A 12,642-nucleotide genomic window follows, 5' to 3' on the forward strand; every position below is an offset into this window, starting at 1 on the left:
TTGAAATCACCTGTATTGGCAGAGACTTTAACATCAGAAGCCCGGATGGCTCAGTCAGTGGAACATCAGACTCTAGAATTATATTTTGAAAAGTTTAAAAATGTTAAGATATGTTAGACTGATTGTATGAGTGAGATGTTGTGAGTGTGTTTTTTGATATAGAAATGCTATAGCAAACACGTGAACAAAGTTATTTTAGCTTAATATTTTAGAATCGGGCCTGTAAGTAAGTTATAGTAAATGCTATATTTTATGTCTATAGTAAGTTTTATCTGTTATTAAGTAGTTTAAGTTAAATTAAATGCTAAATACTATTAAGGTTAAGTTTGTTAAGTTTATTTGCTGTTAAGTTTCGAGGTCTGTTAAGGTTAAATCATATTAGGTTTAAGATAAGTTAGATTCTGTTAAGTTTGATCTTACATTATTTACAAATAAGTCTAAAATCAGTTAGATTTTGTTAAGTTTTGTTAGAATTAAGAGATTTTACATGTAAGTTCTGTTGATTTAAACAAAGTGTTGTTGTAAACATCAGAGAAACCTTGCTAGCTGAAAATACTATTTAGTTATTAGAATTGCCTATTCTTATGTTGCAAAGAGTGTAGCACAGTTAGCCCATAGAATTTTGAAGCCAGTTAAGTTCTATTAATTTGAAAATAAGTCTGCTAAGTTAAGTATTTTAAGTGCTTCAAGTGCATACTACTTTCTCTCCACTCCAAATCAACAAAGGACTGAGAATCGCCCAGCTGATGCCATTTCAGCCAAATGACTAAAGGATTACAGACTATAAAACCGATTTTGAACATTTTTGAGAAACCCAGGGAAGAGGTGGATGTGAAAATCTCAAGGACAGAAAGGATCGTTTTCAGACTTGTCATTCACCTCCTCTCCAGGTTCACATGAATGAAAACAGCTAACAGCTTTCTTTTCTTAGTCCAATTACCACCTACCGTGCAATGCCTGATGAGGCCAGACATTGTAGCTCAGCTGAGGGTGGTTTTAACCCTTTGGGATAAAACGCTGTTGCCGGACAACCAGGGAACTGATTGACATTATTGAATCATTATCATTTTTCCATATAAAAGGATCGGCAAAAGAGAACTGCCTTGAATGTCACAGCCCACATTGTGCTGCTTGGGTTGCACTGTGTTGTGGAGGTTGTGATGAGACCTTTTGGGTGGATCAGTTGTCACTTTCTCGTTTATGGTGTGATACCTGTAATCATAGACATAACTGGGAACATAATTGGGAGTGGGCTCTACGGAACGAAACAGGACTAAACACTGCCTCAGCTTTAGATCTTTATGAAACACATGAGCAGAAAATCTTGGCTTATTATCGGTGGGAGGTACAGTGTATTTTGAAAAGGGTTAAAGGTTAAAAACTGACAAGAAGAAGAAGGTCAAAGTAAAACCAGAAAAATGAGGTTTCCTTTTATTATATTATTTAGTGTAGTGGTAGCTGAAGAATTTAAGTTAACACATTTTAGTCAACCTAGAGATAATGTATGAATAACACTTGCTAGACAGATTAATCAGTCGTCGCTTTGTCTCAGCATTGCCAGTATCGTCTCCTCAAGAATTCTGCAGTCTTATTAATAATCGTGCTTTATGTATGCACAGTATGGTAAATATTAAATTGCCTAAAGGGTACACTGCCAGTCAGAGTGATGGCTACCGTCAATGCCTGTTAGTTCAATCTCTTAATATTCCTTTGCATTCTCCACCTGAGGAGTTGGAGCTTTTTGGAAGTGCAAATGCTAGCATGACCAGCACTTCTGATGGTGGATGGTTTAACTTTGATTATTTTAATCCTCAAAAGATGAATCCATATAAACAAACATGGGCAACTTTGGATTCAGCCCTAAAGCCAAACATAGTGTCTAAACAACTCTACAGCCATTGTAAAGGCTCTAGCATCATGACACCTAAGAAGTTACCTACAGGAATATTTCTAATTTGCGGAGATAGAGCCTGGAATGGTATACCTGCTCAACCTCAGGGTGGACCTTGTTATTTAGGCAAGTTATCACTATTTCACCCTAATATATCTGTGCTGATGCAATTAAGTCATCAGGTAAGCAGGCAAAAGCGTAGCTTACATGACTTGGACTGTAGCCAAATAGGAGATCCGTGGTTCTGGAGTAAATTTAAACAAGTGATGGTTTCAGCTTTCCTACCCTGGGGTGCTGCAAGCAAAGCATTGACTCTAGCAAAACAAATAGGGTGTTGGGCTAAGGGTGAACTAAATAAAACTTCACAGATATTAGATATGTTATCTTCAGATGTACAAAGTGTTAACCACACTGATTTACAAAATAGAGCTGCTATAGATTTCTTATTATTAGCTCAAGGCCATGGGTGTGAAGAGTTTGAAGGAATGTGTTGCATGAATTTATCTGATCATTCTGTATCTATTCATGCTAAGATAAAAGAGCTACGGCTAGGACTTAATAAGCTTAAGGAAGAAGAAGGATTAGGTATTGATGGGTGGCTTAAAAGTTTTGGATTGAGACCCTGGCTAAGAAACCTTATAACATATGCTATAGGGATATTAGGAGTACTCTTATTGTTTTTACTTATATTACCTTGTTTCTGTAGCTGTATCCAAAAAATGGTTAGTAGGATGATAGAGAAAATGTGGCAAACTAACCTCCTTTCTTTTAAAGAAAAAGACGGGGGAAATGTCGGGAGTTTAGTTCAAGCATGGCTTAAAGAAAAAGGCCATGAAGCCATGCAGCTGAGAGAAAAGTAACAGGTAGCTGTGAAGCAGTTTCAAAGCAGTTTCCAGCCTGACTTCTATAAACAATTAGTCTCTCTCAGGCATCCTTGTATAAGCAATAAAGTTCTCAGGCAGTCTTCCCATAACAAAGGTAACATCCTCTCTGGGAAAAGATGGCACCCTGGGAACAGTTATGGAAGTTTTGGGAACCGATCGTATCACAGTGTGAACACTGATTTTGTTTGATGTAAACAATCAACGGTATTGTAAAACAAAAGGAGTGGTTAGAGTTTTCTCTGTTAGCCTATCATAAAGCTGTATTTTGGAATATGCATGAAGTTAATTAACACTGTTATTTAAAGTGACGGATCGATCAATAAAGTTGGAGTTCGATGCATTATAGGATGGTCGTTCTCCCCCTCACTTCAACAGGCAACGGAGCTGGGGAAGGGTCTGGAGCACAAGTCTGATGAAGAGTGGCTGAGGGAGCTGGGGATGCTTAGTCTGGAGAAAAGGAGGCGCAGAGGGAACCTTATTGGTCTCTACAACCACCAGAAAGAAGGCTGTAACCAGGTGGGAGATGGCCTCTTCTCCCAAGTTACAAGTGACAGGACAAAAGGAAATCACCTCAAGCTGCACCAGGGGAGGTTCAGTTTGGATATTGGGAAAAAATTTCTTCACCAAAACCATTGTCAGGCACTGGCACAGGCTGCCCAGGGAAGTGGTGGAGTCACCATTCCTGAACATATTTAGAAGATGTCTAGGAGTGGCACTTAGGGACATGGTGTAGTGTTGGACCTGGCAGTTTTAGTTCTGTGGTTGGACTCAGTGGCCTTAAGGGCCTTTCCCAACTTAAATTATTTCCATGGTTTTGTGGCTCTATTATAGCAGAGCCAGAATGAAACCACAGCCTCTGTGCATAGATCTGCCTTGAACTTTGGTCTGGCTTGAATATCTATTCAGGAGTGGAATCAATGCTTTTAATGTGAATGTTTTACAATACAGAAAAATAGTTTCACTAAACTGAAATGATTATGATGCAATAGTAATTAGGTCTTCATGCATACATCTGGTAACTGGCAAATATACTGAGAAGATAGGTCTGTTCTGAATAAAATTTCTTAACAATGTTAGTTCTAATCCTCAGTCCAGGTTCTTCTCTCCAGTGTTTGGGTTTTCCATCTGTATGTTGATAACAGTCTTTCTGCAATCATTTTATATCTAAATGATGCTGATTTAAAAGAGAAATCAAAAAAACATAGAGGTACTTTCATTAGTAGTAGAAGATACTACACCATCTTAGGTTCTTCACTATTTTTGCTGCAATTTTTATCAGATTAAATAATTGCATTATATAGAAATAAACCATTTCCAATCCTAATATATTAATATCTTTATAATTGACTGATAATATTCATATATTGCAGAGCTTACCTTTTCATGACAGCCTTGGTTATGATGGTGAGCTAGAGTAATCTGCATTTTTACTCCAGACAGTGAATAGCTGTTTGCTTCTTCTGATATGGTAAAAACTCTTATTATTCTGTGTTATTAGAAGGTTTTTTAAAAAGCCATTTACTTAGTAAAAAAGTGTCTCATTCTCTAAATAGGCTTGAATGTTTGTTTTTTTTTTTCTTTTTGCTTGGAATTAAGTAAGTCTGCAATGAAAATAGATCAAAATCAGAAAAAAAGGATCCATTTTAGAGCTATTAAAATTTTCTATAGAGATTTTATTTCATCTCTTATTTCTCATTACATGAGCTGTATTTCATGCTTGTGTACAGATTAATGTGCTTTGCTGATAATTGCCTATTAAAAATAGATAAATAAATTATTAGCTCATTATGAAGTGTGTTATACTACCAGTAACTTTAATTATAATTTATCTTCTGTGTAAGTAATCCTGCAAAATGTTGTGGGATAACACATTGGTACTGCAATTGCTCTCCTGTAGTGCTACACGATTAACTCTGAAGACCTCAAGGAGTAAGTGCTTGTGGTCTCCGTGACCACACATTCTTCAGATCAGATCTGAACCAGTAACTGGATCTATCATTAGCTCGACACACAGGTGAAAATGAAAGTCCTCAGTGGAGGGAACAGTCTGTCTTCTAGCACACATTTGGGAATGTGGTCCACCTTTCAAACTCTCTAATAGTTTTTCTACTTACTTCCTGTGAAAACGGAATGCTTTCCTTTATGTACAGACCTGCTTAGTGCTTGCCATTTTTCACATAAATAATATTTTCAGCCCTGCCTCTTAGAATAGGTAATCATTATTGTAACAATCTTGGTGTTTGTATGTACAACAGATCTTTAGGATTTCTGATATATGGGGGTTTGAGACTAATGTGACAAAAATGCACAAATGTAATGTTTATCATTACATCTGAGGCTTGTAAAATGATTGAACTGTGACTTATTTCTTAAGAAGCTGTGTATTTAACCTTTTAATTAAAAAATTGTTTTTAAGAAACAGTCCAGCATGCAACCTGAGACACATCCTCAGGAGTCAAAATGGCCAGGTATCAGTTTCAGCCAAGTCTTATTTCACTGCATTTTCCTAGGTTTTTAAAGGGAAATATTAAATAGATTTTTTTCACTTAAATATTAATGCTTATTGATTACAAGCTCAAAATTACTGTTACTATTTTTATCTTTAGTGGAGCCAAAATACTGGCACCTGGTATTTTCTGTTAGCAAATTTGGAAAACACTTTAATGATAAAAATGGCTCGATTGGCCAAGTCAGGACGAAATCTTTCCTGAGCACCCCTACAAAAAATAATGAATTCTCTCAGCCCGACCTGGGGTGGCAATGGCAAGTTTACTTGGAGGAGACTCTTGGCCTTTGCCTTCTCAATGGCCTTAAATGGAAATCTGCATCTCAGTTATTTATTTGAGTGATAGGGGACCAAAGAAACATCAGTTCCTCATGATAACATCTAGAAATGGGATTTAGAAGACAGCCATTGGCCTTTGTGAAATGCTGTCATCAAGACAACTGACATCAGTTTCCAATTGGGTAATTAATTCCACAGGATTGTGACACATATTTCATATCCTTATGATGTGAAATCATTGTGATATGAAATAACACGTCTCTTACAGGTGTCTTCCTAGGCATAATAAACACTTGCCTCTCCTGCAGATGTGGACACCAGAGAAGCTGCAGCAAGCCTCTGGCCAGCAGGATGCCTTGGTGCTTCTCTGTTGCCATGTGCTGAGAAAGAGCTTAAAGTATTCCCGTGTGAAAAATGCAGTAGAAGTCTGATATGATTTGACTGGATTTGGCTTTGTCTGGTGCTGCTAAAGCCACTGGGCATTCACAGAATCACAGGGTGGTTTGGGTTGGAGGGGGCCTTGAAGAGCACCCAGTTCCATGCCCCTTGCCATGGACATGCCACCTGCCCCTGGATCAGGTTGCTCAGAGCCCCATCCAGCCTGGCCTTGAGCCCTTCTAGGGATGGGGCATCCACAACTCCTCTGGGCAGCCTGCTCCAGTGCCTCACTAGCCTCACAGTAAAGAATTTCTTTTTAATTCTAATCTAAACCTGCCCTCTTTGAGTTTAAGTATCATAGATTACTTGGGCCTATTTAATTTTCAAAATATACCAATTACACCAAGTAATCTTGGTCAGAATGCAGAATATAGAGGGCTTTTACCTTTTTTTTTTGTTTGGTGGGTTTTGTTTGTATATTTGTTTTAGCTGTTAACATTGACGGCAGTTCTGTGGTTAGGATGTGTAAAATTGATGCTGAAAATTTATACAAGTATGTTTAATCCTTTTGTAATTTTCAATCCCCTTGGTCAGGTGAGCTGCACAGTTGATCTGGGGTCACTTTCTGGCTATTCTGGGCCCTGCCATGTTTTAGGATTAGCCCTGTGAGGCAGCATTGCGGCAGGAGAAGGGTAATAATCAAATGTATCCCTTCATCTGTAATTCCAGATAGCTTGGAGTTTATTCCAATATGACCAGCAGTAAAATGGTTAATAGTATTGATTTTAGCAAGTATTTTGAGCTGTTTTCTTGAAGAAATAGGAAGATCCCATTTTTTTGGCTTGCATTTACCATTTTTTTCTTGAATTCTGGTGTCTGATCCTGCTACTGGAGAATCACTAGCATTGTTCTGATCGCTCTTTAATTTTATATTTTGTAGGTGGTTCCTAGTGTCCAGTTGCTATTTAGTCCAGACCTCTTGTGCTATTATGATCCTAATTTTAGTCCATACAAAAATTTTTCAGATTATTCCAAAAGAAGGAGAATTAATGTCTTGAATTTCAGTATTATTTGTAATATTCTGGAAAAAAATGTAGAATCATGCAGTATTAAATATCTTTATTCAATTAGAGAAAAGATCAGGCAGAAGAATGTTGCAGAAATAAAGCTCATTTTTAGGTGGAATAACTCATTAATTCCAGCATTTGCACATACACAGTCATCAGGGAGTTATTGGGCTACATGTATCTTTTGAAACATCTGTCAACTAAACCAGAGATCTAAATGCGAAGTGTTACATTGGCTATATTTGTGAATTTCTTACATTTCCTAGTGGAATTTCATTTTGTATGCTAATCATTGCAGAGTACAAAAGTAAAAATAAGATTAAATTTTTGTGCATGTCAGTGCTTTGGATGAATGACTTGCCCCATTCTCTTTTAATTGTACTGCAGCTTCAAATACGTGAAATGGAGTAATATCATTCTTGTCTCGGGTATCCTGCCATCAGTGTGGAAAGAAGCATATCATGTACATGCTTCTTTTTTCTTTTCCTTTTGTCCCAGTGATGAAATAACATACTGTGGACAGCCTTGAGCTACTCTGAAGAGTTTGACGACATGTTGTTGCTGATTCCTGCAGCCACACTCATTTCATTGTTGTGTAGTAAGGGGGCTACAATCCATTTGACAAAATGCCTCACTGCATGACACTTAGGTGCACTGTATTGACTGTTTTCAGTGTTAGTTCAGTGTTCACTGTAACCTGATTTATAGAAATTATATACCAGGAAGGCTACCTTGTGGGCTGTTTTAGTGCAAGACTTTCAACTGTAAAGTATTTCTATGGTACTGCTTCAGGCAGCTGTACCATTCTACACTGTTGACCTATATTTGTGATATTTGACATTTTTGATAAATACTGTCAAGGATAATCCATCGCAGGACAAGTTTCCAGAGTTTCAGGATGTTTGTTAAACCCTCATAACTCATATGTAGCAGTGTTTCAGAAAACAGTATTTTACATTGGGAAACAGGTTTTCCAAGTAAGAAAATTGCTAGGGAGTAATTTCCAGAAGAATACAGCTGTCTTCAGTTAATGGGGTATGTGCTCCAGATGAGGCTGGGATGCAGCTGCCTGTTGCTTGGGGACCATATGTTTCTGTAGGTTGCATCGTTAACTCCCTGCCATTCACATTTGGGGTGACCACCATTATAATAGAAAAACAAAATGTGGAGTAAGCTTAGCAGTGCCTGTGCTGTTTAAAGAGCTGTATTACCTTCAAATTGAGAACAGTTTTTGAAATAATTTAGTCATTGAAACCTGTCTGCTAATCTCTTATGTGTGTATCCCTCAAGACACATGCCTTGTTCTCTCCTGTTGTTCAACAGCTCTGTGAAGTCAAAGAAAATTGCTTTGTGTGGTTTGATATAGCTAATAAGGCAGTCAGAGTGCTGAGGACCTTGAAACAACCCAAAGAACTTTAGCTTGGCTTAAAAATCTCTGGATAAATGATCTTGTTGATGGGGAAGCATTATGAAAAAAGCAAGTTCACTGAAGTGCATTACCTGAGTAATGTCTAAAGCAGCTGTGGTTCATTCACGTGTTTCACATAGTTAAATACAGAGATAAACTGTGCACCCTTCTGTTTAACACTCAGTGTAAACTGAATACATAACTAAGTCTCCTGCATGCCTCAGGCATTTCTCTGTGTGCTGCATTATCTCAGCTTTGCTCGTGCTTCTCTAGATTTAGGCTGAAAGGACAGCACATAGCAGGGTGGTTTGTGGGAGCGCAGCGTGTGCCCGCTGCTGAGCTGCAGGGTCTGCAGCAGCCCTGTGAGCTGCCTCTCAGGGGAAGGCTCCATCTGCTCCATGTCATAGCCCATCACTCTGGAGATGTGGGCAGCAAAGGGGTTATTGATGTTCAGCAGTATCAGATGGCACAGAGACATCTAACAGAGGAAACGTGGATGGATTCGTGTGCACGTGGATGGGCAGGACAATGGATGGGTAGGCATGGACACTGGAATAATGACAGCATGTTGCTGTACCATATTTTGAGATCCTGCATCTAAGAGATGTAGCAGGGGAGTTGCTGGGGTTTGGGTTTTGTTTGTTCTCATGAATTGCAGCTCTGAGTGCTACCGCTTAAGCTGAGGTAGTTGTTCATTTAAGATGCAGCATTTCCAGGTTTTTTGGGGACTATTACTTTTTCTAGGTTGAGTGAGAACTTCCTCTCAGCTGAAGGGTGTTGACACACGGTGGTCCTAAATATAGGGGGAAGTACTGTTTTCTGAGAGGGAATGGAGGCAGCTCTGGAGTATGAAACCACACGTACAGTCTGGAGGAGTTATGTAAGGACACTGCTGTTTGCAGAGCAGAGGCTTTGCTGCTACAATTAGTGCTGCTATACACTCTACACTACAGCCATTGTAGCCATTAAAGAATACCATTGAAATATGCTTTTTTTGCCACTAATACTTAAAATTTCCAACTGGCTGCTTCTGCTCTCCCTCTTTTCCTGAGAGCAGTGCTTTTGTATCAGGCAAGGACACAGAGAAATACAAATGAGGAGTAGTTGCTGTAAATTTGGGACAACTTTTTGGCAGTTTTCTGGGAGTTTGGACAAGCATGAGGTGTGTGAATGTATCCACTGATGGACCTGTTTCTGTGCCACAGTGATTTTGCATCTGATAAAAAAAGTAATACAACTCCAGGGTAAAAGCTTGTCCACCCGGTGTTTCTTACACAAGGATGATTCTACATAATAACAAACTGTATGAGATATTTGGAGATTACTTTGTGTGAATCTGCACATACAGGTAACCAAGGGCAACCCTCAAACCACAGCCAAAATGCAAAGGATGAATTTATTTCATTACCTTGCTAACCACACCAGGTGACAGAGGGACAGGGACATGGCTCCATTCTAGCTGGCAGGAGGGGATATAGAGGGAATATAGAGAGGCTCCTGCCTCTCTATAACACAAGGCTTCCCCCATGTCCGTGAGAGTGTGTGATCTCTCCACGGGACTTCCACTTCTCAAAACAAGCAGAGGATGAACAACATTCAGCATAATAAATGGAGTTTTCCCACACCAACAATTTTAGCATTCCCAGCTGCAAGGTCACTTTGAGAGAAACTATTCCCTCCTCCTCTGCCAAATCTTGCAGTTTTAAGCCTTTCCTAGCAACACTGTTAAAGGCATGGTTAATAGATTTAGAAGTTGGAACATTTACTCATCCTAAAATTCCTTTTTTCCCTTCTTGCCTCCTCTAAGCAAGCACTGGCTGTTTCTCACTCTTTTCTTCATCCATCCCATGAATCACTTTAATCCTCATTACTCACTGTTCGCATGCACCTTTGCATTTCCTTCTCCAGTCTTCTCATTCCCTTCCCTTTTTTCTTCCTGCTCTTCTGCCTTCTCCTCATTTCATTTTTGTTTCCTCTTTACTCAAGTTTTAGTCTGCTTTTTTCCAGTTTTTTGCACCTATACATGCTCTAGTTTCTTCCTTCATTTTACAGTGTTTTTCCTCTGATCTCACCTCTCATTTTCTCTGCTGATTGTTTGCCTTGCACAGTTCCCTGTCTGCTCAGCCTGTCTAGAGGACTAATTTGTTAAAAGGTTTAAAGAGAAAGTGGCTTCAATCTGAATGGATGTTCAGGTAATGGTTGCCATGTGCTCTTTTAATGATGTATTTTTGATATTATTTCAGGTCTTAAAAATTAGCTTGATTGGCCACCGGAAGCGTGTTCTGGCATCTTTAGGAGACAGGCTTCACGAAGATCCTCCTCAGAAACCACCTCGGTCAATAACCCTCAGGGTGAGTGCCCATGAAAATTTGTTTTCATTTCTTGACAAGTCAGCAAGGGTTTAATAACCTTCACATGAAAACAATGGCTGCTTTGGGTGTGGTTCAACTTACCTCCCTTCAGAGCTGTACATTATGGACGCCTTAGGCTGACCTGCTCTGTCACACCTCCCTGTGTGGCCAGCAGAGATATATTGACATTTTCACAGGGTGATCTGTGTGACCTGTTTCAGATGTCTGCCTTAGGATGAGATAAGTAGAATCTCAGAAGTATCAGCTTCTCTTTGCTAAGGAAACTAACTCAGGACCAGGGATGTAAAAGATGCATGTCTTCATTTGCCCACAGGATTCCCAGCCCAGCTGATCAATACTACAGGAGAGTTACCATTTTCCTTTCATGTTTTCAAATGTTTTGCACTTACTTTTCAGACATATGCTTTAAGCTTTCTTTAGGGCAAACATCTTGGAAGTGTTGAGATAAAAATGCCATTAAGGTGTGTCTGTATATCAAAAGTTTCATCATGTTTTTAATTTTCATTTGTATTCCCTCTTTCAGAAACCTTGTTGCAGTGTCCCTGGGGTTTTTCCACACTTCACCACATTTAATCTCTCATTACACTACCTTCGCTCAGTTTCTCCAATCCAATGCCTTTGCTTACTTGTTGTCTGCTACTCTTACCAAGTTGTGGTCTGATGGCCACTTCCTACTGGGTTGTCTCCAACAGAGTTCATAGTAACATTTTTATTTTGATATTTTAGGTCACACCTTTCGCATTTGATTGGATCCTATTATTTCATGGGGCTGAATTTTTGACAGGAATCTTGTTTGGGATTAAATTTCAAAATGTCACAGGGTGTCTGTGCTCCCAAGTTAAATTTCCTGGTGTTAATAGAAATACAGAAAGACAGAATGAGGGCTTATTTTTAAGTGTATTTAAAATTTCTGTGACCAACCTGTTTTCACCCTGCTTATTCTCAGATGCCCCATGCAGACATTTTAGATCCAAGCCCTTAATTCAAGCTATTCCCAATGCCATATTTAAAAAGGTCTGACAAATCTGTAATGTGCTCTAAGGCACATTGCATAAATGTGTGGATGTTTTTCTTGTATTTTATATTTATGTATTTTGTGAATGATTCCTGATGCATGGCAGGTGTGGCAGGTGTTAAAACACTTCCAAGAAACAGAAATAGATAAAAAGGCAGACTTTTTTGCTGAATGCCTTCAATACTCTGGACTGGATAATTAATTCCTACTCAGCAAGTGGGAAGGTTTCCACAGGCCACATTCTTGGTCAGGGCTTTATATTCTCAGTTAATATGGAAGAGAAAACTGGATGTCCTCCATCTGTAGTCAAAATGATAAAAAGTAGTCTGCTGCTGCACAGCTAGAGTTACTGATGCGGGCCAGTGCTAAATGTCATTTATCACCTCTTGCAATTGGAGTCTTCACAGGGAATCCTAAAGAGGAGGACATGCATTTGGAATGAAGTTTTTCTTTCCCATCAACTGCTACTATGCCATTTCACACAAAAGAAAGACATAGTGTTTAGTTTGTAGTCTGCAGTAATTTGTATCATGAAAATTGGCTTAAATAAACCGTCTGCTGCTGCTGTAAGATTGATTTATATAGAATCACTGAACAGTTTGGATTAGAAGGGACCTTAAAGATCATCGAGTTTCAACCCTCTTTGCAATGGCCAGGAGCACTTTCCACTAGATAAGGCTGCTCTACATCAGTAGAGAAGGTAGTTTGCTATATAAAGTCTACTTTTAAGTTCCCAAGCTCAAGCTAAGCAAAGCTAATGCTTCATCTTTTTTAACTGGTTTTGTATTAGCTTTTAAAATATTTCAAAGTAGAAGTATTGATAAAAAGCAAAAATTCCTTAA

At 38.8% G+C, this 12,642-nt stretch overlaps 1 protein-coding gene across 4 annotated transcripts in view; it reads left to right on the forward strand.

The window, feature by feature from the left end:
• Positions 1 to 12,642, forward strand: part of ANKS1B (ankyrin repeat and sterile alpha motif domain containing 1B) — a 412,748-nt gene that overhangs the window by 353,072 nt on the left and 47,034 nt on the right. For all 4 annotated transcript variants that reach the window (XM_058804621.1, XM_058804622.1, XM_058804623.1 and 1 more), the window contains one exon: positions 10,657 to 10,764. In XM_058804621.1, the coding sequence (XP_058660604.1) occupies positions 10,657 to 10,764 (108 nt within the window). The remainder of the gene's footprint in view (positions 1 to 10,656; positions 10,765 to 12,642) is intronic.

The sequence above is a fragment of the Ammospiza caudacuta genome, chromosome 5 (genome assembly GCF_027887145.1).
Source record: "Ammospiza caudacuta isolate bAmmCau1 chromosome 5, bAmmCau1.pri, whole genome shotgun sequence".
Lineage (NCBI taxonomy): Eukaryota > Metazoa > Chordata > Aves > Passeriformes > Passerellidae > Ammospiza > Ammospiza caudacuta.